General features: G+C 41.9%; 1 protein-coding gene across 1 annotated transcript; it reads left to right on the plus strand.

Annotated features, from left to right (window-relative positions):
- Positions 1 to 20,071: 20,071 nt before the first annotated feature.
- Positions 20,072 to 21,481, plus strand: LOC137659070 (uncharacterized). Its single transcript, XM_068394159.1, has one exon. The coding sequence runs from the start codon at positions 20,072 to 20,074 to the stop codon at positions 21,479 to 21,481; it is 1,410 nt and encodes a 469-aa protein (XP_068250260.1).
- Positions 21,482 to 26,248: the final 4,767 nt, after the last annotated feature.

The raw sequence follows: 26,248 nt of genomic DNA on the forward strand, positions 1-26,248 counted from the left end.
TATATTCATGCATATGTTTATAAGTGCAATATTCGTCAACTACATGTGTTCGCGTGTGTCATGTTTTCAATTTATTACTACGTATCAATGATGTAGTTTGTTACTATAATAGTGTTTGATAATGATGGATAGATTAACATATGTTTGCACAGTATGCACTGGGGGTCAAACATTATAAGTGGCTTGATTACCAATATGGGGACTGCTCTCTGTAAAACTAAGCGAGTGACGAGTGACAGGACTGGAAACAATGATGCTGGATACTAACATGATACTTACGTGACGGGGGTGGGGTGGGAAGGTGAGACTGTACAAGAGCTGTTGCCAAAGATGAAATGCATTTACAAAATGTAAATCTGAATGTTTAAAAGCATATTTTCAGCAAAAAAGTGGGAGGGCTATAGACCGCCCCCCCCCCCCCGCTCCTACGCCCCTGAATTGTAATAGATATAATTGTAGTAGTCAATCCTGGTAATAACACAGGTTATCTCAAGTTTCTTTACAGAATTTTCGTCCAGGTACTTTTTTATAAACGTAATATTTCTTAGATGATAACAAGCAGTTTTTATTACATTATCTATTTGGGCATTCAGAGATAGGTTACCGCCAAGAGATACGCCTGGATCTCGAACTTTACTATATATTGGCACTGAGTCATTATTTATATTCATGAACTCAGTTTTGCTCTCATTTAATTTTAGTTGTTTTAATGTCATCCATTCTCTAACACTATCAAGGATTCGGTTTAGAGTTTCAGTAGTGTCATCTATATAATTTATGGAGATGTAAAATTGTGTGTCATTTGCAAATAGTTTAAACTTCACGCTATGCCTTTGTAGTATTTTCGATAGACCAATAGTATAGATATAGAATAAGATTGGGCCAAGTACACTCCCCTGGGGTACCCTTCTGTTTAAGGGTTTATATGATGAACAAGAGTTTCCGATTTGTACACATTAATTTCTACCAACTAAGTAGTCTTTTAGGTATTCGAAGGCTTGATCTTCAACGCCGATGGACCATAGATAATTTAGTAGCAGTTCATGTACAACTGTATCAAAAGCAGCACTGAGATCGAGCAATATTAAAATACCTCATTTATTTTCATCCATCATTTCCAACATATCATGGCAGATGGCTGTCTCCGTAGAGTATAGTTTTCTGTAAGCAGATTGGTTGTCAGGCAAAGCGTCTACTACTTCTAAGTGACTGACTAGTGATTCAAGAATTACATATTCAAGCACTTTTGAAACAAATGATAGATTCGAATTAGGGCTATGTGAGCTTAATTCCTGGTAGTCCGGCACATTTTTCAGAACTGGTGTGACTATAGCCATTTTCTCAGATTTAGGAAACTTACATTCATCAATGCTTGCATTTGCTATTCTCATTATTATTTCGGCTAGACTAGAAAAGTCTCTCTCTCCAATTACCTCAGATATTGGCATAGGTTCGATCGCGCAGTTTGTTTTCTTTGCTCTCTTGATAATTCTGGTGATGTTATCTTGTGTTATGTTGTTAAATCGGATTAATTTTGTCTGTGTGCCTGGTGTATTATTAATCTGATGTTGAATATTTACAAATGACCTAGTCATATTTTCAATTTTATTTTTAAAGAATACTAGAAAATTATTGCCAGTTCCTGGTCACTGTATCTATCAGGTAGCTTCTTTTCTTTTACATTTCCCATTATACCATTTAGGAGACGATATAACTTATTTATGTCTGTTGCTGCTTCGACGATCTTTCTCTTATAGTATTCACTTTTTTTCCTTGATGGGTAGTTATATTGACATGCAGCAGTTTTTTATTCTACCCAAGTACTTTCAGTTTTTAACCTATTCCACTTTCTCTCTTTACGTCATTTTCCCTCTTTTCCACCAAAGTCCATCCATCAAACCAAGGAGACTGGTCTTTTACAGTTGTAGTCTTTTCCATCGGTGGGCACATGGTATCATATTCACTTTTACTCACTTTATTGTAAGTGGTCATAAGACAGTTAGCACACTTTATTATACGTGGTCATAAGACAGTTAGCACACTTTATTATACGTGGTCATAAGACAGTTAGCACACTTTATTATACGTGGTCATAAGACAGTTAGCGCACTTACCTCTTAACAGACGTTGGTCATCATGATCACAGGGAATGTTGATGGCATCATTTATTTTCTTTATAACTTCTTCAATTAATACGGTAGGAGAAAATTTTGATTCATGTCTAAAGTTCATTTTCTTTACTTGTGCATGTTTCTGTAGAGGTAGACTAAACGTAATATTTGTGTACTGGGGAGATGGCATATTTCTCTTCAATTTTTATATCAGATACAATATTATTCATGTCATCACGTAAAACTAAGTCCAACGTATGCCCAATTAAAGTGGTTGTACAGTCGACATTATCCACTGGTCAATGTGATTCTAATAACTCACTAAATGCCAAAGCGTCAAGATTTGATGTGTCATCCGTCCAAAAATTGAAGTCTCCACAGATAACTGATTCGTTTTTCTCATGATAATCATCTCATTAAGAGCACCGAATTCTTCAAAAAAGATACTAGTGTTTGTTCTAGGAGGTTTGTAGATAGTTACAAAGGATATTTTTTTTTTTTTTTTTGGGTGTAAAGTTTATCTTTATATATTCAAAGATTGTTACACTAGTTCTTTTCAACATTTTTAGATTTGTACCTTTTATGAATAAAGAGTCCGATACCCCCCCCCCCACATATATTAAATATTTCGTATAAAATATTCATGATGATAATAAACGAGGAAATAGAGAATCACATAAGTATGAATAAAGAAGATAATGTATGTCAAGCAGGATTTACAGGTGGAGGCAGGCTACAGGACAATATCTTTATATTACAATATTGTGCGGAAGAGAGCTATAAAACAAGAAACCTCTAATAGTAACTGCGATAGACTTTAGTAAAGCATTTGACTCTGTAAAAAGTGAGGTATTAATAGAAGTTTTAAAGGAATATAGAATTAACAACAAAATCATAAGTGCAATTGCAAATATTTATCAAGGAGATACTACGGGCATTGACTTAGGAGAAGGTATAGAACAAGAAATGGAGGTTATGAGTGGAATTAAACAAAGTTGCACAGGATCAACTTCATTATCTAAAATAATTACGTATATTGTTATGGAAAAATAGAAGAGGAAGGAAACGGTTTCAGAAATCAATTAATAGAGATGGAATCATTAATTTTTGCAGATGATGCCTTTATAATTGCAGAGGATATACATAATACAAAGCGTAACATCTAGATATTAGTAGAAACTGGTAAAAAATGTGGGTTAGAAATTAATATAGAAAAGAGTAATATTATGATTTACAATATGAGAAAGCCAGATAACATAGAGGAAATCAAAGTAGTAGAAAGTTTAACATACTTAGGAATAAAGCTAGACAATAATAGGAATATATTTAAAACTCAGAAAAGGGTAATGAAAGAAAAGGCACAAAAATTAGCTAATCTAACATATTCAGTTATAGAGAAAAGTTGCAATAAAGTAATGATAGGGAAAACATTCTGGAAAAATATTGCTTTACCATCTATTTTGTATGGAACAAGTATTATAAATCTAACAGAAACTGAAATAGAGAAACTACAAAGAATAGAGAATGGAGTATACTGGAAGATTTTGTAGGTGCCACTTAAGCACGGGTAATACTACTCTAAGAGGGGAGATGGGTTCATCTTCTATGAAAGCAAGAGTGATGGATGGGAAGCTGCAGTACTTAAATCGTACCCTGAATGGGAAGAAAGAAATACTGAAAATAATTATCCAGGATATTCAAGAAAAAGAAGGAAGATGGTAGAAACAACCTGCAAAATATTTGGAAGAATTAATTTTAGGCATAAGACAGATAAGAAGAATGAACAAGGCAGAAATAAAATCGGAAACCAGAAAGTGGGATACTGAAAAGTGGAAAGAAGAAATAGAAAGTAAAGTGAGCTTAGAAATATATAGAACGTGGAAGAAAGAAATGAAAGAAGAGTTACTTTATGACAATGCATTTGCTTCAGTGATATTTTTTAGAGCAAGAATTAATACGTTAAAACTAAATATTGTAAATAGACACAATGAGGGGAATGTAAACTATAATGTTTGTGAAAACGAGGAGGAAGATTTGATACATTTTTTGTTGTTTTGCCAGGAATATAGAAAAGAAAGGAATGAAGTAATTGAGCTACAACAACCATACGGGGAAGACATAAAGAAAATAGTAGGATTATTTTTACTTAGTGAAACAAATATAGAAAAGAAAAATGAAGTATTAAACCTGATGTGGAAGAAAAGACAAAACAGTACAAGAAGATAAACTTGGGAGGCGCTGTTGTAAAGGCTATGCCTCACCCCAGAACCTGAACGTGAACCAGAACCAGAGGCAAAAAGATTAGTAAGACTTAATTGAGGATCAGTTGAAGAACCCGTATGGAAAGTGCTGGAGCAAGAGCGTAGAAGAAATCTGTAGTAAATATGGGATGGAAGTTGAAGAAATAAGAAATTGGGGGAAAAGGACCCTGAAAAAAGAAATCAAGAAAAGAATTATGGAAAAAATAGAAGAAACTATTGAAGAAAAAAAAAAGAAAATAATGAAAAAATTAAGATTTATTAAAGGAACTGGCACACAGCCTTATATTAGAGAAATGAATCTGGATAAGGCATCCCTTGTGATGAAAACAAGATTAAATATGCTCAACTTAAAAGCGAATTTCAGGGGAAAATATGAAGATAATTTGTGTGACCTGTGCAAAGAGGAAGAAGACACTACCGAAAATTTATTTATATGCCCAAAATTAGGACAACTAATGAATGTAGACATAAGTTTAGGTACGCTGAAAAATCCTAGCATGGATCTGGCTGCATTTATAGTTAGGGCAATGCATATAAAAGAAGAATTTAAGAAGTCCAAACTGACCACAAAAGGTTGCCAAAACTGATGATAGCAAGGTGTTATCCTATTTAATTTCAAGGTAGAATGGAATAAAAGTAAAGATTGAGAATCTCATTACGGTATTAATTTATTTAAGGCACATGTAATATAAACTTAATAACAATAGTAAGAATAAGCTTAGAAGCTTTGCGACTATCTATAAAGTGATAGAGTGACCGCAAACTTATTTTGCGGAGTAAGCAATAGGTTCCTGGTTCCTTATTGCTCACTCCGCAAAATAAGTTTGCGGGCACACTATCTCTTTATAGATAGGTGCAAAGCTTCTAAGCTTATTCTTATTATTAAGTTTATATCATCTGTGCCTTAAATAAATTAATATCATAATGAGGTTTTCAATCTTTACTTTTATTCCATTCTACTTTGAAATTGGATAGGATAACACCTTGCTATCATCAGTTTTGGCAACCTGTTGTGGTAATCAGTTTGGGCTTCTTAAACTCTTCTTTTATATGCATTGCCCTATCTATAAATGCAGCCAGATCCATGCTAGGATTTTTCAGCGTACCTAAACTTATTTCTACATTCTTTAGCTGTTCTAACTTTGGGCATAAAAATAAATGTTCGGTGGTGTCTTCTTCCTCTTTGCATAAATCACACAAATTGTTATCATATTTTCCGCTGAAATTTGCTTTTAGGTTGAGCATATTTAATCTTGCTTTCATCACAAGGGATGCCTTATCCAGATACATTTCTCTGATATAAGGCTGTGTGCCATTTCCTTTAATAAATCTTAATTTTTTCATTATTTTCTTTTTTTCTTCAATAGTTTCTTCTATTATTTCTATAATTCTTTTCTTGATTTCTTTTTTCAGGTTCCTTTTCCACCAATTTCCTATTTCTTCCACTTCCATCCCATATTTACTGCAGATTTCTTTTACGCTCTTGCTCCAGTACTTCCCATACGGGTTCTTCAACTGATCCTCAATTATCTCTCTTACTAATCTTTTTTCCTCGGAGTTTATGATGTTATGGAAGAGCATTAATTTCTTATATTCTATTCTGCAGGACACCGGCCATATTCCTGTTCTGCAAGTATGCCCCAATATGGAGTACTCGCAGGTAGCTCATACATATTTCTTATTATCTTGTATTGGAGGTTTTCTAGATCTTTCATATCTTTGTCCCTAATTACACTCCAGGTCTCCACGTTGGCAAATATTGTTGGTACTACTACTGTTTCATATATTTTCTTTCTGACTTCCAATGCCATCTTTCCTACTTTTCTCGTATCCCCATATTTTCTTATTTCTTGGGTCATATATGCAACCCTCTGGTTTTTTTTTACTGATACTCAGTTCTTTGTTTCCCTTCTCTGTATACCATTCACCCAGATACTTATATTCCTTAACTAAACTTACTTTTCCGTTCTTCACTTTTGTTTCAATCTCCACCTCTTTCTCATTCTTTGTTTTGTTAATTCTTAATACACCCGATTTTTGGGGGGTTGGTGTTTATAGTGAATTTCTTTAGGGTCTCTAAGCTATGACAGTTACTTATGGCACTTTCGATACCATCTTTCCTTCCTGTGGGAAACATTATATCATCTACAAATACTAGTGACTCTATTTCAATATTTCTTATCAATGTGATGTTTTTTCTGCTAATGCTATTAACTTTGTCAGTTGCTATACTGCATAGCTTGGGTCCATATATAGTTCCTTGTCTCACATTTCCTTCAATCGTTATATCTTCTGTAACCAGGAACCAGGAACCAAAACGTAAAGCGAGGAAGGGAAAACTTCCAGCAGGGATGAGAAAATAACCTATTAAGAAGTAGAAGCCATCGTAAAAAGCCTGAAAGCCAAGTACACAATGGACTGGCAAGGATTGAACAATGCTGTGATTAAAATGATGGGGAAAGAAATAATGGAAAGTTTGACGTTGATCCTAATAGAAATTGACGAAAACATATGTATCTTAAAAGAGTGGGAAGAGATGTGGATACTCTCAATCTACAAAAAGGGAAATAAAATGAAACGAGAAAATAAAAGAGTCATGTTTATCACAAGCACAATTAGTAAAATATATGAGAAAATAAGGATGGGAAAATATAAGAACAGATTCAAGGAAGAGATGAGTAGATTCCAGTGTGGAGGCATTGAAAGATCTACGGCCAATCATCTGCTAACACTGAATGCAGTAATCGACTATGATGCCTATTTGGGAGGGTCGACATACGTATGGTTCTGTGATGCATATAAGTGCTTCGATAAGCTAAACCTGAAGGATTGCATAAAAGAAATGGGGAAAATGATAGGATGGAAGGAAGCACTGATAGTTTAAAAAATTAATGAAAAGGGTAGCGCAGCCATCAACTGTCCAGCAGGTAAAGCAGGAGATATAAAGATTGAAGGAAATGTGAGACAAGGAACTATATATGGACCCAAGCTATACAGAATCGCAACTAATAAAGTGAACAGCATTAGTAGTAAAAATATCACGTTGATATGAAATATTGAAATTGAATCACTCGTATTTGTAGATGATATTAGGTTTCCCACAGGAAGGAAAGAAGGTATAGAATGTTCCATAAGTAATTGTCATAGCTTGAAGATCTTAAAGAAGGTGACAATCAACACCAACCCTCCAAAATCGGGTGTATTGATAATTAACAAAAGAAAGAATAAGAAAGAAGAAGAGATTAAACAAAAGTGAAGAATGGGCCGGTATGGAAATTCTTTCCACGCTTTATTTTAGTCACCCCCGTTATTCCATTTTTTTAGTTTTTGTTTGTTATTTTCTGGGTTTCACGCATCTCTTTTTTTCTTTTGTTTCCTTTGTAACCTTCATTATTATACCCTTAAATATTCATTGCTGCTAACATGTCCATCATTCCCCTGTAATGCTTTACCTTTCATCACCTCATTCCTCTGTAGATGATTTTCTCTCATTTCGTGAGCTCACAGTACATTGTTCTGACGATGCAACCGACCGTCGACAATTTTCAAAAACAGCGCTTGGTTGCGTTCTGTTCCAAATGCTCTTGAAGCTTTGTATGTTTAACCACAATTGGTTTGTATTTAAGTACTGTAACTCTTTAATTTACGTAACTCATTGATCTTAGCTTATTGCTATTTACATCTCAGTACCTATTTATAAGTCTGTTTAGCTAGGATTGTTTTGTGTGTTATTGAACATCACTAAACGCCACTTAATTTTTTTGTATGTATATTAATTTTTATAAGCCATACAGTAGGATTTCTTTATAATTACTTTCCCCTGGAGTTTCAAGAATGATCCTTGTATTTATATAAAGCACCCTTCAGCAAACTGCGTACTCATGGAAATTTTGAGAAGACTCGACCAGTTTGAACCAGCGCAGCGGCTGGATGTAGAAGTGTGCGAGCGGACCACTTAAAAACCAGGAAGCGTGGAAGATGGAGGTAGGCATAGCCTCTTCATCTGAGACGTCATTTTAACATAGGCGTCGGTACAACTACCTGTTGGTCAACCATTTACTAACCAACAGTATGCCTTACTTTCTGCCATTATTTAGAAGATAAACTTACGAAGACAAAACACGCCAGTGCAGAACTGAAGATGCACCATGTTCCAAACAATTTACAAGATGCTTCCACTACAGTCTACAATCAACCCTCAAGAGTGTGAGTACTAATTAATGGTGCTCAACCTTGGCCAAGGAACTATCCCACCCCCTTTTTTCTCTAGCCTTTATTTGACGATGTGCACATTTAGCTAGGAAGTCACGTTCAAACTGTCTGGTTTAATCATCCGTGGCATGTCCGTTACTATAAGTTGTGTTCCCGTTCCCCTCTATCAAGTTTGAAATTTTTTTACCGAGAGGAATGTGTTCAAAGTAGTAAGTAGAACTTTTGGTAATATTTCAGTCACCATTTTTACTTTCATTGGTTGATTAGTTATTTGATTATTGATTTACGATTTAATTGATTTGACCATTTTCTCGGCATTTTTCATTTTTCATATGCCATGCTGTCTTTATTCAAATTTCAATTAGGTAGTTTTGCTGGTTTTTCCTGTGTCAGTTAGGTGAAAATTCCTGTAGTACTTTATGGAAATAAACGCCATTTTTAGGTTAAAATTATTAACTGTTTTTAACTTTACCTTTACATTTTGAAATGACTAAATGAGTTATCACATGAGGTGAGATATAACTTAAGGGTAAGTTTATATTTACGTCAATCTAAAGCTATCGGTGTCAATCCTTTATTGTAATGTTCTACGGTATTACCTCCTGGTGGTCCTTAGGACATTTTGACTTTTACAGTACTGCTCCACCTAACTCTTTGTGAAACTGTCGTTAACGTAGCTGATTCAGTCCAACCGCACTTGATTGGGATTTACTATTCTGCGCCCTGGAGTAGCGTCTGAACATCAAGGTGATATCTGTGCCGACAGTCCCGGTATAGAATAATCTTTGGCCTTAAACGTGTGTAGGGAAAGCATACAGTCTTCGTTGCGGTTCTCTAGTTTGTCAAGTGTGAGAGTGTTGGCGCTCTATCCTTCAGACTCGGGTCCGGAAATCAGAAACGGGGAGGCCTTTCCTGGAATTATTTCCCACACTTAAATAAATAACACTGGTCCTTCGAACTGGATCTGACACCATTAATTTGTGGAATAATGAAATTCTAAACATTATAAATTAATTTGTAGCATTTTTGCTATATAAACATCACCCGCTTAAGTCGTACCTTAAAACCTCACACACTAGCCAATATGTAGAATGATTAAGCCCAGACTTTGATAGGTAACGAGATGTAGTGTTTTAGGACATAATTTATGGTAACCTTTGACGAATAAAGGCACCTGTGTAACCAAGCGTTTTAGCCAGAAAGTTCTACCCTGAAGGAGAGCTCAGATTTTATTTTATTTATTCGGATCATCGGTATATGTAGCGCGTTTTTTGTATGTACTGTGAGCTTAGGAGCTGCTATTTTGATCTGTTCATTTTTCCCCTTAACCATTAATTTATTTTCACGCTTTGGTGTACTGTTCTCCGTTATAGGTAGGCTACCTTTATCCTTGTCCTTTGTACCCCTCTCGGTGACCGTTTGTCTGTAACATTCTCTGTGCCAAGTGTTGTTTAAGTTTGACTTTGTTTGTCTGCATAATTTGTTTTTTTGTGGACCTTCTGTACCATCGTACACGTGGCCATCCCAAGATGGACGCAAAAGACAGTCAAATTAAACTCCCACAGCATGCTGTGGAGATGCCGGCTACTTTAGACCTTAATGCTTGTCTTAAAGAACAAACGCAGGAGTTCAGATTCATTTATGAAGAGGCAAACATAACTCTGAAAGCTGTTTCCTCAATAGATTTAGCCTGTGCAACCCCTGAGGGTTTAGAGCACTGTAAAAACAAAGTAGGTAGAGTTCTTGAGGAACTTAGGGACTTTAAAACTTTTAAGGAAACCTTATTGGAACAACCCCACTGTCCTGTCTAGTTATACCGATCTTGTCAGTTTGTTAACTGACGCAGAAACAATGCACCTTCAACTTGTAACACAAGAAAAAATCAACCCTTCAAATCCCCCTCGTGTGCCTAACGCTAACCCTCAGTTTGTATGCGTCTCAGTCACTGCAGATCCTGATCCCCCTCCCTTCGATGGTCGTAGAGACTGTTGGGCCGGCTGGTGGAGTTTGTTTCGCCAGACGGTATATGAAAACTCCAAGTACTCTCCCACAGAAAAATACAAGATTTTGTTGCGTACCCTTGAGGGACCGGCGCGTAAACTTCTCGGTAACCAAGTGTGGACAGAGTCTGTATGAAATATCGATAGACAGTCTTAAGCGAGAGTATGATTCCCCCATTCTGATTAAACACAACGTGATAAATAAATTTTATAAAACATCCTCCCCTAATGATAATAGCTCTGATCTCCGTCGTTTCCTCATGGAATGTGACAACACGGAAACTGAATATGTACAACTACTGTAACTGGGTCCACTTTACCAGAGGTAATGTTAGAGCATGTTTTCACTAGTAAGCTCAGACCCTTCCACCTAGGTATAGTTTACCGATATTACAATCGCAGAGAAGTAACCTTGGCCGAAATGAAAAGGGCCCTGTATGCTCATACTCGCACGAAGGAAATGATGAAGCTCATGACCAGCCCTGACGCCGGCCCCAAACCTAATACCTGTGATAAACCCGCGCAAGCCAACCTTTACGGAAACTCACGCTCTCAAGGTAAATCACTTAACCAGCCTAGACCTCCTTCCTCCAACGTGAACAATCATGTAACTAAACTTACAGTTAATAACGGGCCTGTCCGGTCCGTGGATCTACAAACGACTCCTAGTCGATCAAATGGATGGCCTATCACTGGCCCCAGTAACGGGACTGCTAGAGGTAAATGTTTTTTTTGTGGCAAAAGTGACCACGTGCAATCCAAATGTCCCCATTTCCCCGATTCAAGAAGTAGGATATCAAAATTGCGAGAAATGAATCGTTCCACAAAATGTTTTTCCACTCAACACTTTGCCAGTAATTGCAATGCAACTATTGCTTGCCTGAACTGTCAGCAGGCTCATAAATTGCCTGTATGCCCAAATATCCTTGCAGTATCCAACCATTTCAAACAACCCATTAGTGAGTTTGCTAACAACACCCCTAACTCCCAACCCCTTAGACCTCCCATTAATAACCCCCCTAACATGCAACCCATTAGACCTCCCATTAATAACCCCCCTGACATGCAACCCCTTATCCCTCCCAGTATCAATACCCCTGCAGTAAACCTCAATCACATTGTTTGTAACCGCAACAACACCGCGAGTGTTGAGCCTAATGACCTCGCCCCAGTCGCATTACCGACTTTCACTGCCGAATTAGTCTCCGGTAAATTTAAACACTCCACAACAGTTTTTCTAGATTGTGGGGCACAACGCACTTTTGTGCACCCAAAAGTTGTTGAATCATTAAATCTTAGACCTGTTGGACAGATGGTGTTCCAGCTTAACTTATTTAATTGTACCGAACCCCCTAAGAGTTCTGATCTAGTACAATTTATTATGAAAATCGGCAGACAGAGACATATGATTGTGGCTATTGTTAGTGCCAATGTAAGTAAAGGCATCAATACGCCAGGTTACATCCGTACGCTAGAAGCTAATGGAATTCGTCTCGCGTATCAACGTCCCGATGATAATGCTGCCGGTATTGAGATCATTATCGGTGCCATTATCTTCCCAGGCTTCTCGAGCGTACCCATAATATCCAAGGTGTAAACCTGTTTAGCACTCCCGCCGGTTAAGTGGTATGGGGATAGTTGCCTGATTGGTCACGTCCTGATGTGGACCCAAGAGATGTCAGCGCAGTCACAATTACCATTAACCGAATTGATGTTGACTTGCCTATGACTATAAACCCGCCTCTTGAAAACCTTTGGAAACTTGACACCATTGGTATCACTAAAGAACCCTTCAGCCATCTTGAAGAGAAAGCAGTTGATCTCTTCAAAAGAACTACTCAATATAAAACCGGAAAGTATGTTGTTCAGCTACGTTTCAAGAGTGATAAGCGTCCCGTTTCAAATTATGCTAGAGCCTTTGCCCAACTTATGTCAGTCAAAAAATCAAAGAACCCCTAATTGGTTACTGATTACCGTAAGATTCTGGATGAGCATCTTGAAGAAAACTTTATTGAGCCTGTCCCCTTAGGCACCCCTGTTAATGGAAAAGTACATTATTTACCGCATCATCCCGTAGTTAAGAATTCAGCCACCACCCCTATACATATTGTCTTCAACGCTTCATCCAGGTCGAACCCAAATTCACTTTCTCTGAACGATTCTCTGTACACAGGACCCAATCTTGCATCGAAGATTCAATCGATGATTTTAATGTTCTGCGAGAAGCCCTTTGGTTTAACTGCAGATATTTCCAAGGCATTCCTTCGCATCGAGATTGTCCCAGAACAGAAAGACTTCTGTCGCTTTCTTTTCTTTAAAGATCCAGAAATGACAAGGATCGTCGCATATCGATTTAAAGTTGTTCTGTTTGGCGCCACCTCGAGCCCCTACTTGCTTAACCAAACTATCCAACATCATTTGGACAGTCAGTCCAGTAGATTGGCGTCGACACTCAAAACCAGTTTCTATATTGACAACTTTCAACGCTGTTATGTCAACCCCAAAAACATTCTGAGTGAGAGGTTCCTCATTGAGACACTTATGTTAAAGGCTAACATGCCTCTTAACGGCGATTTCACAGAAAGAGGCATTCATGATTACCTCGGTCTTGAATGGGATACTGTTAATGATACCTTGAATGTTAAATTACCCCCTGAATTCGAGATTAGTCATTCCCACATCAACACTAAAAGAAAGGTCATGTCCTTGTTCTCTTCCATTTATGACCCTATTGGTCTTATTTCTCCTGTTACAATTCTAGGCAAACTCTTCATTCAAAAACTGTGGATGACTGACAAGGGCTGGGACACCCCTATTTACCCTGAGCAAGTTCAATAACTAAGTGATATCATCAAAAGGTACAAAGGTCTTGAACAAATTGAAGTCCCTCGTAATGCGTTGTGATGGCAGTCAACCAGCCGATGCTTCCAAGCTCTCTTTCAGAGTAGCTGCTTATATAGTCACCCAGGAAGGTAATTCTCGCCTCTTTATGGCTAAAGCCAGAGTCACCCCTGAACGCATGTTGGAAATGGATGAAAGTTTAACCATTCCCAAACTTGAGTTAACCGCGCTCTTACTGGGCTGTTGTTAGCCAAACACTTGTCAGAACTGCGCCCTGGCATATACGCTTCGGTCAATGTTTGGTCCGACGCTTCAACTGCCCTCCAGTAGGTCCATAATTCTAAAAGTAACTCCCCTTACGGCCTTAACCGTGTGGAGGAGATAATCAACATTAAATTAACTTGTATTCTTAACCTGAAGCATGTCCCCACTAATAGCAATCCTGCGGACCTGGCATCGTGTAGTGTCGCTGTCAGGCGTACTCTTAAGAATAAATTTTGGCTACAAGGCCCTCCTTGGCTCAGTAACCCTTCAGAGTACCCTGATCAAATCAGGTTCTCTATTAACCCGGAGATATGTGCATGCCCTATTCGGCTCGATCCCCCCGGAGTACGACTGTTTGATCATTACAGCTCCCTTGACGACGCGATCAATTGCTACACTGCACTCCTTCGTTTAATTCCCCAATGGATACAACCCTTGTCACATCGTTTCCCTAATCTAACCAATAAATTCAACCTTCCACCTTAACAGTCATGTTGAAATGTTCCCAGGCCCAAAGTTTTCCTAACATTCTAAAGCAAGTGCAAGGTGAAGACGTTCGTCTCAATTCGGACGAACGAGCTTTCATCGACCAACGTAAACCTTACCTGGATAACCAAGGTCTTCTCAAAGCTAGTTCCCGTCTCAGTAATGCCCCCGTGGAATTAGATTATGTAGATCTCATTTTGTTGGAACATCATTGTGCCCTTTGGACACTTATCGTCAGGCATTGGCATGAACATTTGCTGCACTGTATTACTTCAATACTTCTTGTTGAATTACGTAAACAATCTTGGGTTCCTCAAATGCGGCAGCAAATAAAGAAAATTTTGCGCCGTTGCATCCATTGCCTCCATTAGCCCAGTATCATCCCAAACACCTCATTTCAAGAGTGCCCTTCCGAGTAACTGGCTTAGATTTCACAGGAGCTTTTAAGGTATACAATTCACATGTAGATTTTGTTTACATCTTGCTTTTCACCTGCGCAGCAACCAGAGCCGTAGCTCTAGAAGTCACTACTTCGTTAACGGTCATTAAATTTGTGCAAGCAGTGCGCAGATTTGCCGCTCGATTTGTTATGCCACACTTTATCGTCTCTGATAATGCTTCCACTTTCCAAGCTGGTCAAACTCTTCTAACTGAACTTATGCAACACCTGTAATTGATGGGTTTAAATCTTCCAATAACCTGACCTGGAAATTCATCACTCCCCGTGCTCCTTGGCAGGGAGGTTTTTATGAACGACTAATAGGCTTCACCAAACTTAATTTAAGGAAAGCCATGTATCACTTGTATCCTACCTATAATGAATTTGTCACTTTGGTACAAGAAGCTAAATGCGTCATCAACGATAGACCTTTAGTTTACTTGGATGTCAACGACGTTACTGATACCCCCTTGACTCCGAGTCATCTGCTTTACGGTCGAAACCTCTCACTTGCTCCTCAGGTCTTTATGACCGACCTCGATGACCCTACTTATAGGGAAGGGAACAGCCTCCCAGTTAGTTATCAGAAACTCACGAACATGTTGCAAGTGTTTTTAAAACGTTGGACACAGGATTATGTTAATTCCCTTCGTGAACGTCACATAAAAAATAATCGTATCCACCCTGTGTCTCCTAAAATTGGAGATTTATATTTGTTAATTTTGGATGAAGTAAATCGGGAAGATTATCCCATGGCCCGTATCCTTGAAACCTACCCCGGTCAAGATGGTCATATTAGATCTGTGAAGGTGCGCACCCCTCATGGAATATATGTGTGTCCCATTAACCGTCTTATCCCATTGGAGATAAATGTCGCAGGTCCCTATATCTCTGAACTGGAGCAAGGTGGTCCTGATTCGCTCACGACACCCCAGTTACCAGGTCCTCCCTCAGAGGACCCTCTAAATGACAATTCTTCTGATGATGTCGCCCCTCTTCCCAAACCTGATCCTGTGTCCTCTCGAGGGCAACCTCGTAGGGCGGCGGCAGATAAAGCCCGTGCCTTATTCCTGAGAATGCTGTATATTTGAAATGAATGGAGACTGCTCCCTTCCTTCCGTACCCTCCACCTCTTGTTAATTGAAACCCCCCCCCCCCCCCCCCGTTCTCTCTCGCTCTTACTTGGCAGGGTGTGGAAATTCTTTCCACGCTTTATTTTAGTCACCCCCGTTATTCCATTTTTTATTTTTTGTTTGTTATTTTCTGGGTTTTACGCATCTCGTTTTTCTTTTGTTTCCTTTGTAACCTTCATTATTATACCCTTAAATATTCATTGCTGCTAACTTGTCCATCATTCCCCTTTAATGCTTTACCTTTCATCACCTCATTCCTCTGTAGATGATTTTATCTCATTTCGTGAGCTCACAGTACATTGCTCTGACAATGCAACCGACCATCGACAATTTTCAAAGACAGCGCTTGGTTGCTTTATGTTCCAAATGCTCTTGAAGCTTTGTATGTTTAACCACAATTGGTTTGTATTTAAGTAACTTTTTAATTTACGTTTGTTCCAACACAGAGACTTACCTTGAACTACTTTCTTAGGTGGTACCTGGAATCTCCTCTCAACCGACCAGAGTTTTGTGTAGTTTACCCTACTTCCGTTTTCTGTGAGGACTACCCCAGGCGTAAGGATATGTGCCCTGAGGCTAGTCCCGAGCCAGGTCGCGTGTTAGCTTGGGTCTCGCCCCTCAGTAAGTTCTCTGGTCGCGTCGTGATACCATCCCGACACTCTCCATTCTCTGTGCGACCCTTTGTGTCCCCGACTCGTGTGTCCCGCGTGGTATCCCCGTACTTTCCCTTGTGTTCTCGCGTGTTCGCTTGAGTCCCTTGTGCTTTCCCAAGTGTGTTCCTTATCCTTTCTCTGCGTTCCTATGTCTTTCGGTGTTGGGTTGTGAATTATGGAACAGGCCCGCCGTTGTCCTGGGCCTAGAGCCGGGAAGTCGTGTGGAGCGTTTTTATCCAAGCCGGAGGTTGACCCGCATTCCCTTTGATCTTCCTGTAGGGGTAAAGTGTGCTCACCGGCAGACACTTGCCCGGAGTGTGTATCTTGGAGTGAGATCCAGTGGGTTCATTTTAGTACAAAAAAGAAGAAGTCCGCTAAGCGATCCCCCAGGAAGGCGAGCCCTTGACGTCGCCAGGAGGGAAGTCTGACGATGTTTCTGTTCCTTCTTCCCCTACCCAGAGTAGGGGATGAGGTAAGCCCGTTGCGGGGAAGAAGCCGATTGCTCTTCCCCAGGAGTCTAATCTTCGTGATGTTGGGGTTGCTGAATCTTCGCAGGCAAGAGGGGGGCCTGAAGGTGCTTTTACTAGGGGTCTTGGAGACTCTGCCCTTGTGCATGGAGGGCACGTCTCCTCTGATGACCCCATGTGGGGTAATAATGTCCCTGTTTCTTCGCCCGCTTCATGGGCCTGTGTTTCAGGTACCTCGGCAGCTGATGGCACCCAAGATAAGATAGACTCGACGGTAGCGGAGCCCTTCGGATGGAGGCTCCCGAAAACTCCAGGTAGATCCCCGTTGAGGATGGAAGATGGCCTTGGTTCCTGGTTCCCCAGAGTGGTGCGACCAAACTTCCCCCCAGCTCCTCTTTCGGCAGTTCCTGACATGTTTCTACAACCTTCGACCTCCGGAACCCAACAGATCATGAAGACCTCCATTCCCCATGCGCCTGCCCCTTGGTTGTGTTATGCGGAGTCATCGAAGTCTTCAGCGGCAGGTTCATTGTTCTCTTCTGAGGGAGAAGCGCGGAGGAGGCGCCGCCGGAGGAGGGATAGATCTAGGAGCAGACGTTCCCATTCGAGGTCGCGTTCGAGGTCGAGATATAGTAGAAGACGTTTCAGGTCCCCGACGAAGAAATACAGGAGGAGTAGGTCTCCCAAAGAAGAATGGGTCCTCGTCCCCCGCAGGAAGCTCGCGGACTTCGCTGCTATCCCGAGTTCTGCGAGTCGGCGGTCCAGAGACGGTTCTCCAAGGAGGCCCTCTGCCGGCCACAGGTTTGACCCTCGTAAGGACCAGAACGAAAGGACCTCTTCAGACAGGCGTAAGGCCGCGAAACAACCGACTCAACTCGCACAGCGGAGGGAGTCGCTTTTTCGGACAGGCAGCCTCGTCGAGTCAGCAAAATTGACTCGACCAGTGGATTCGCATGGACGACTTCCTCCGTCGGGCAAGCTCACGGAAGTCTCACCCTCTTTGTCGAAGGACATGTTAAGGACGGAAGCACTCGCCGACACGGCGGTGCCCGTCCCAAGACCCAGGACTAGTGCGGAGGTGCCCGTCAGCACAGCCCATTACCGCCACATGATGGTGCCCATCGAGTCAGAACTCTGGTGGGTATCCAAGCCACCTACGACTTGACAGACCCAGCGAATCAGGCCCTCCTGAAGGAACTCATCATCTCCGGGGGAAGGACACTGAAATTCTTGACATTCCAGTCTCTTGCCCTGTCAGCCAACTGGATTCTTAGGAGAAGGGATACGGTCCTGACCAAGCTATCCCGGAAGATCCCTAACAGAGAAGGAAGGGCTTTGAGGAGCCTACCCGTGTGGGGTGACTCTCTGTTTCCTTTGAAACAAATGGAGGAAATCATGGAGCAAGTCATGAAGAGGAAGGAAGTGTGTGGGCCCAGACCTCACTCCATGAGGAGACCCGCTTACAGGAGGACAACGTCAGATGGACCCTCTACTTCTCGAGCCTCTCCCAGCCAGACGAGGAGAGACGCCCCATCTACCTCTTGGGCTCAACCACCGCAGCCCCCCCGTAGAGGAGCTCCGGCAGTACCTGCCTCGTTTAGAACGTCCTACTCAGCTCCCAGGAGAGGGCGTTCAGGCCGTTCCTCCAGAAGGAGATAGAGTGGGAGGCCCCCAACTCCTGCCCAAGTGTCAGGTTGGGGGATGCCTCAAACATTTTTGGCAAGCATAGAAGGACCACAGTGCAGAACCCTGGACAGTATCGGTGTTGAAGGAAGGTTACAGACTACCATTCCTAGCAGAACCGCCTCCCCTGATTCCAGCCAGTCGGGCGGAGTGGCTAGCTCCCAAGGACCCCTTGAAGAGAGCAACCCTGCAGGAGGAAGTATCCGCGATGTTGGAAAAAGGTGCAGTGGAAATGGTCCTACATCCGGGCCCAGGCTTCTACAGTCTTCTCTTTCTGGTGGAGAAAGCGACGGGGGGTTGGAGACCGGTGATAGATCTGTCAGCCCTCAACAAGTTTGTGTGCAAGACCGACTTCAAGATGGACACCCCAAAGTCGGTCCTGCAGTCCTTGAGGGAAGGGGACTTCATGATGTCCATAGACCTCAAGGACGCGTATTTTCAAATCCCTATCCACCCCTCAAGCAGGAAGTTTCTCCGGGTGAAGTGGGGTACCCAGATCCTGCAGTTCAAGACCCTCTGCTTCGGATTGTCAACAGCGCCCCCAGGTATTCACGAGAGTCTTCACCACAGTCTCTGTGTGGGCTCACGAGTGGGGTTTTTGCCTCATTCGATACCTGGACAACTGGACAACTGGTTACTCCTTTCCTCCTCAGAGGTAGTTTTGAAGGAGCAAGGTGTGAAACTAATACAATTCTGCAAAGTTCTGGATATCACGATCAACCTGGAGAAATCGCATCTGTCTCCCTCCACCAGAATGACTTACTTGGGGATGGTGCTGGACTCCTGCCTAGTGAGAGCCTTTCCGTCGGAGGAGAGGTTGAACAACCTAGACCAGATCCTCCAGCCTTTCCTTTCGGGACAGCCCAGGAGAGCCAAGGACTGGCAGAGGTTGATAGGTCACCTAGTGTCATTAGAGAAACTGGTTCCCTAAGGGAGGCTCAGACTCAGGATCATCCAATGGAACCTGAAGGGGCTCTGGAGCCAAGTAGACTCACCCTACAAGTTAATTCCCGTTCTTCTGGAGGCAAAACAATCCCTGGAGTGGTGACAATATTGGACGAATACCCTCAAGGGAATGCCCTACGCAACCGAGCCCCCCGAGATGCTTCTCTTCACAGACGCCTCCAAGGAGGGGTGGGGAGCACACCTCCTCAACAAGTCAGCAAGAGGGTCTTGGACGGAAGCAGAGAAAGCACAACACATCAACGTCCTAGAGATGAAGGCAGTCCGAGAAGCGTGCCTACAGTTCGTAGATCTTCTAAGGGGAAACACAGTGGCGTTGATGTGCGACAATGCCACTGTAGTAGCATACATAAAGAAACATGGAGGTCTCAAATCGAAGGAGTTGTGCGATCTCGCGTTGGAGATCCTTGATTGGGCCGAGTCAGAACAAATCGTGATTTCAGCAAGGTTCATTCCAGGCAAAAGGAATGTCCTAGCCGACAGGCTCAGCAGGATGGGCCAGATAGTGGGTACCGAGTGGTCTCTTCTCCCAGGAGTAGCCAGGCTCATCATTCAGAAATGGGGTTCGTCAGTGATGGATCTCTTTGCAACCAGACTGAACGCATAACTCCCCGTATTTTATTCTCCTGTCCCAGACCCAAAAGCAGCATTGGAGGACGCTTTTCAACACAAATGGGACAATATCGACGTGTACACTTTTCCTCCCTTCGCATTGACCAGGCAAGTGCTCAACAGAGTAAGGACAGCTCACAACTTAAGGATGACTTTGGTAGCGCCCTGGTGGCCGTAGAGAGAGTGGTTCGCGGATCTAAGAGATCTAGCGTGTCTTCCCCCGTGGCCTCTGCCCGACAGACCAGACCTACTGCGGCAACCACACTTCCAAAGTTTCCACGACAATCCTCGGTCTCTTCGCCTTCACTCTTGGAGACTATTGAGCGACTCCTGAGGAAGGAAGGATATTCGGCAGGAACAGCTGAAAAGATGTCGCATTATCTGAGGCAGTCTTCAGCAGCAGTTTACCAGGCAAAATGGGCTACTTTCACGAAATGGTGTGCCTCAAAGAACAGCAAGCCTCTAAAATCCTCGGTTCCGGATATTACAGATTTCCTCGTGCACCTCAGAGACGAGGTGGGCATGTCAATACCGGCCATCAAGGGAGTCTGTGTAGCCTTGGGCCAAGTTTTCCTCCTGAAGGGCATTGATCTGGGCTCCTCTAGGCACATCTCTATGCTCATCAGGAGCTTCGAACAAGCATGCCCTCCGCAAGCCTCCAGGGTACCGCAGTGGGACGTGGCAAGAGTATTGAAAATGCTAAGTGAACCACCTTTCGAACCCCTGAAGGACATAGTGGACAGGGATCTCACTCTCAAGACGGTCTTCTTGTTAGCCTTGGCCTCAGCTAAGAGAGTAGGAGAAATCCATGGGTTGTCCTACGAAGTCTCTCATTCGAAGGGGTGGCGGGAGCTCTCCTTCAGGTTTGTCCCTTCTTTTGTAGCAAAAACACAGAATCCAGCAGTCTGGGACCCTAAGTTCGAGGGCTTCTCAATGCCAGCTATTCCTTGGACAGGGAGTCCAGAAGATTTGAAGTTGTGCCCTGTCAGAGCCGTGAGGAAATACCTTGAGCGGACGGCTAATCTCCGCCCTGGTATCAAAAATCTTTTCGTCTCCACGGGTACAACGAAAAAGCAGGTATCTAAGAATACCATCTCATATTGGCTAAGACAGGTGATTGTCAGGGCCTATAGCAAAGTGGGTCTTCCCCTGACAAATAATCCCAGGCCCCATGACATTAGGGGTATAAGTACATCTCTGGCTTTTGAGAGGAACATGGCGGTGGCCCAGATCCTTAGAGCAGGCACCTGGTCGAACCAGTCGACCTTCACAACTTATTACCTCAAGGATTGCTCGAGGAAATCTCTAGATGGGTTCTCTATTGGGACAGTCATCTCCACGCTCCAAGCGATTTAACAGTGAAGCCCCAGGTACAATCGTGGGTGGCAAAACCAAGAGACACAGGTTCGTTTCCTTTCATCCTTGTCCCTTTTTCCTTTCCCGACTCGGAGATAGACCCAGTTACAACCTGCAAAAGACACGTCTTCACAACTTCGCCACAGGACTCAGCATCATGGAATTTTTAAGGGTGAGTACTTAGACACTAACATGAGCTCTTTGTGTAGTTTTTCCCTATGTTTCGTTTTCCAGATATCTTAGAACCTAGTTTCCTACCCAAGTTCTTGGTCGCCCGGATTAGTTGGGTCTAGAGTTCAGGAAGACACTCCCACCTCCTAAAGTGTAAGTCTCCTAAGAAAGTAGTTCGAGGTAAGTCTCTGTGTTGGAACAAATCATAAATTTTTAAGTAATTTGTATTTTTCCTAACATACTTACCGAGAACTACTTTCGGGTAATGGCCCTCCCGTCCTTCCCCGAGTGCCTTACTGACCCTTAAGACATTTTGTAACATCCAGGAACTTACTGAGGAGCGAGACCCAAGCTAACAAGCGACCTGGCTCAGGACTAGCCTCAGGGCACGTATCCTTCCGCCTGGGGTAGTCCTCACAGAAATGGAAGTAGGGTAAACTATACAAAACTCTGGTCGGTTGAGAGGAGATTCCAGGTACCTCCTAAGAAAGTAGTTCTCAGTAAGTATGTTAGGAAAAATACAAATTACTTAAAGATTTGTGATAACTCATTGATCTTAGCTTATTGCTATTTACATCTCAGTACCTATTTATAAGTCTGTTTAGCTAGGATTGTTTTGTGTGTTATTGAACATCACTAAACGCCACTTAATTTTTTTGTATGTATATTAATTTTTATAAGCCATACAGTAGGATTTCTTTATAATTACTTTCCCCTGGAGTTTCAAGAATGATCCTTGTATTTATATAAAGCACCCTTCAGCAAACCGCATACTCATGGAAATTTTGAGAAGAAGACTCGACCAGTTTGAACCAGCGCAGCGGCGGGAGGTAGAAGCGTGCGAGCGGACCACTTAAAAACCAGGAAGCGTGGAAGATGGAGGTAGGCATAGCCTCTTCATCTGAGACGTCATTTTAACATAGGCGTCGGTTCAACTACCTGTTGGTCAACCATTTACTAACCAACAGTATGCCTTACTTTCTACCATTATTTAGAAGATAAACTTACGAAGACAAAACACGCCAGTGCAGAACTGAAGATGCACCGTGTTCCAAACAATTTACAAGATGCTTCCACTACAGTCTACAATCAACCCTCAAGAGTGTGAGTACTAATTAATGGTGCTCAACCTTGGCCAAGGAACTATCCCACCCCCTTTTTTCTCTAGCCTTTATTTGACGATGTGCACATTTAGCTAGGAAGTCACGTTCAAACTGTCTGGTTTAATCATCTGTGGCATGTCCGTTACTATAAGTTGTGTTCCCGTTCCCCTCTATCAAGTTTGAAATTTTTTTTACCGAGAGGAATGTGTTCAAAGTAGTAAGTAGAACTTTTGGTAATATTTCAGTCACTAATTTTACTTTCATTGGTTGATTAGTTATTTGATTATTGATTTACGATTTAATTGATTTGACCATTTTCTCGACATTTTTCATTTTTCATATGCTATGCTGTCTTTATGCAAATTTCAATTAGGTAGTTTTGCTGGTTTTTCCTGTGTCAGTTAGGTGAAAATTCCTGTAGTACTTTATGGAAATAAACGCTATTTTTAGGTTAAGATTATCAACTGTTTTTAACTTAACCTTTTCATTTTGAAATGAGTAAATGAGTTATCTCATGAGGTGAGATATAACTTTAGGGGGAAGTTTATATTTACGTCATTATAAAGCTATCGGTGTTAATCCTTTATTGTAACGTTCTACGGTATTACATCCTGGTAGTCCTTAGGACGTTTTGACTTTTACAGTAGCCTACTGCTCCCCCTAACGCTTTTTGAAACTGTCGTTAACGTAACTGATTCAGTCCAACCACACTTGATTGGGATTTACTATTCTGCGCCCTGGAGTAGCGTCTGAACATCAAGGTGATATCGGTGCTGACAGTCCAGGTATAGAGTAATCTTTGGACTTAAACGTGTGCGGGGAAAGCAAACAGTCTTCGTTGCGGTTCTCTAGTTTGTCAAGTGTGAGAGTGTTGGCGCTCTATCCTTCAGGCTCGGGTCCAGAAATCAGAAACGGGGAGGCCTTTCCCGGAAGTATTTCCCACACTTGACTAAATAACAATGGTCCTTCGAACCGGATCTGACACATTGATTTGTGGATTAATGAAATTTCAAACATTATAAATTCATTTGTAGTGTTTTCACTACATAAACATCTCCCGCTTAAGTCGTACCTTAAAACCTCACACACTAGCCAATTTGTAGAATGATTAAGCCCAGACTTTGATAGGTAACGAGATGTACAGGGTTTTAGGGCGTAATTTATGGTAACCTTTGACGAATAAAGGCACCTGTGTAACCAAGCGTTTTAACCAGAAAGTTCTACCCTGCAGGAGAACTCAGGTTTTATTTTATTTGTTCGGATCATCGGTATATCTTGCACGTTTTTCGTATGTACTGTGAGCTTTGGAGCTGCTATTTTGATCTGTTAATTTTTCCCCTTAACCATTAATTTATTTTCACGCTTTGGTTTACTGTTCCCCGTTATAAGTAGGCTACATTTATCCTTGTCCTTTGTACCCCTCTCGGTGACCGTTTGTCTGTAACATTCTCTGTGTCGTGTATTATTTAAGATTGACTTTGTTTGTCTGCATAATTTTTTTTTTTTTTTTTTTTTTTTTTGTGGACCTTCTGTACCATCGTACATGTGGTCTTCCCAAGATGGACGCAAAAGACAGTCACACTAAACTCCCACAGCAGGCTGGGGAGATGCCGGCTACTTTAGACCTTAATGCTTGTCTTGAAGAACAAACGCAAGAGTTCAGATTCATTTACGAAAAGGCAAACATAACTCTGAAAGCTGTTTCCTCAATAAATTTAGCCTGTGCAACCCCTGAGGGTTTAGAGTACTGTAAAAACAGAATAGGTAGAGTTCTTGCGGAACTTAGGGACTTTAAAATTTTGTGGAAACCTCATTAGAACCACCCCACTGTCCTATCTAGTTATACCGATCTTGTCAATTTGTTAACTAACGCAGAAACGATGCATCTTCAACTTGTAACACGGGAAAATCAACCCTTCAAATCCCCCTCATGTGCCTAACGCTAACCCTCAGTTTGTATGCGTCTCAGTCGCTGTAGATCCTGATCCCCCTCCCTTCGATGGTCGTAGAGATTGTTGGTCCGGCTGGTGGAGTTTGTTTCGCCAGACGGTATATAAAAACTCCAAGTACTCTCCCACAGAAAAATACAAGATTTTGTTGCATACCTTTGAGGGACCGGCGTGTAAACTTCTCGAAAACCAAGTGTGGACAGAGGGTCTGTATGAAAGATCGAAAGACAGTCTTAAGCGAGAGTATGAGTCCCCCGTTCTGACTAAACACCTCGTGATAAATAAATTTTATAAAACATCCTCCCCTAATGATGATAGCTCTGATCTCCGTCGTTTCCTCGTGGAATGAGACAACACGGAAACTGAGTATGTACAATTAACTGGGTCGTCTCAACCAGAGGTAATGTTAGAGCATGTTTTTACTAGTAAGCTCAGACCCTTCCACCTAGGTATAGTTTACCGATATTACAATCGCGAGGAAGTAACCTTGGCCGAAATGAAAAGGGCCCTGTATGCTCATACTCGCACAAAGGAAATGATGAAGCTCATGACCAGCCCTGACGCCAGCCCCAAACCTAATACCCATGATAAACCCGCTCGAGCCAACCGTTGCGGAAACACACGCTCTCAAGGTAAATCACTTAACCAGCCTAGACCTCCTTCCTCCAACGTGAACAATCATGTACCTAAACTTAAAGTTAATAACGGGCCTGTCCGGTCCGTGGATCTACAAACGACTCCTAGTCAATCAAATGGATGGCCTATCGCTGGACCCAGTAACGGGACTGCTAGAGGTAAATGTATTTTTTGTAGCAATAGTGACCACGTGCAATCCAAATGTCCCCATTCCCCCAATTCAAGAAGTAGGATATCAAAGTCGCGAGAAATGAATCGTTGCACAAAATGTTTTTCCACTTAACACTTTGCCAGCAATTGCAATGCAAACATTGCTTGCCTGAACTGTCAGCAGGCTCATAAATTGCCTGAATGCCCAAGTATCCTTGCAGTATCCAACCACTTCATCCAGCCCATTAGTGGGTTTGCTAACAACACCCCTAACTCCCAACCCCTTAGACCTCCCATTAATAACCCCCCTAACATGCAACCCATTAGACCTCCCATTAATAACCCCCTAAAATGCAACCCCTTATCCCTCCCAGTATCAATACCCCTGCGGTAAACCTCAATCATATTGCTTGTATCCGCAACAACACAGCGAGTGTTGAGCCTAATGACCTCGTCCCAGTTGCATTACCGACTTTCACTGCCGAACTAGTCTCCGGTAAATTTAAACACTCCTAGCTAAATGTGCACATCGTCAAATAAAGGCTAGAAAAAAAAGGGGGGGGACAGTTCCTTGGCCAAGGTTGAGCACCATTAATTAGTGCTCACACTCCTGAGGGTTGATTGTAGACGTAGTGGAGGCATCTTGTGAACTGTTAAGAACACGGTGCATCTTCAGTTCTGCACCGTCATGTTTTGTCTTCGTCAGCCTATCTTCTAAATAATGGCTCAAAGCAAGGCATACTGTTGGTTACTAACTG

The sequence above is a fragment of the Palaemon carinicauda genome, chromosome 19, assembly GCF_036898095.1.
Source record: "Palaemon carinicauda isolate YSFRI2023 chromosome 19, ASM3689809v2, whole genome shotgun sequence".
NCBI lineage: Eukaryota > Metazoa > Arthropoda > Malacostraca > Decapoda > Palaemonidae > Palaemon > Palaemon carinicauda.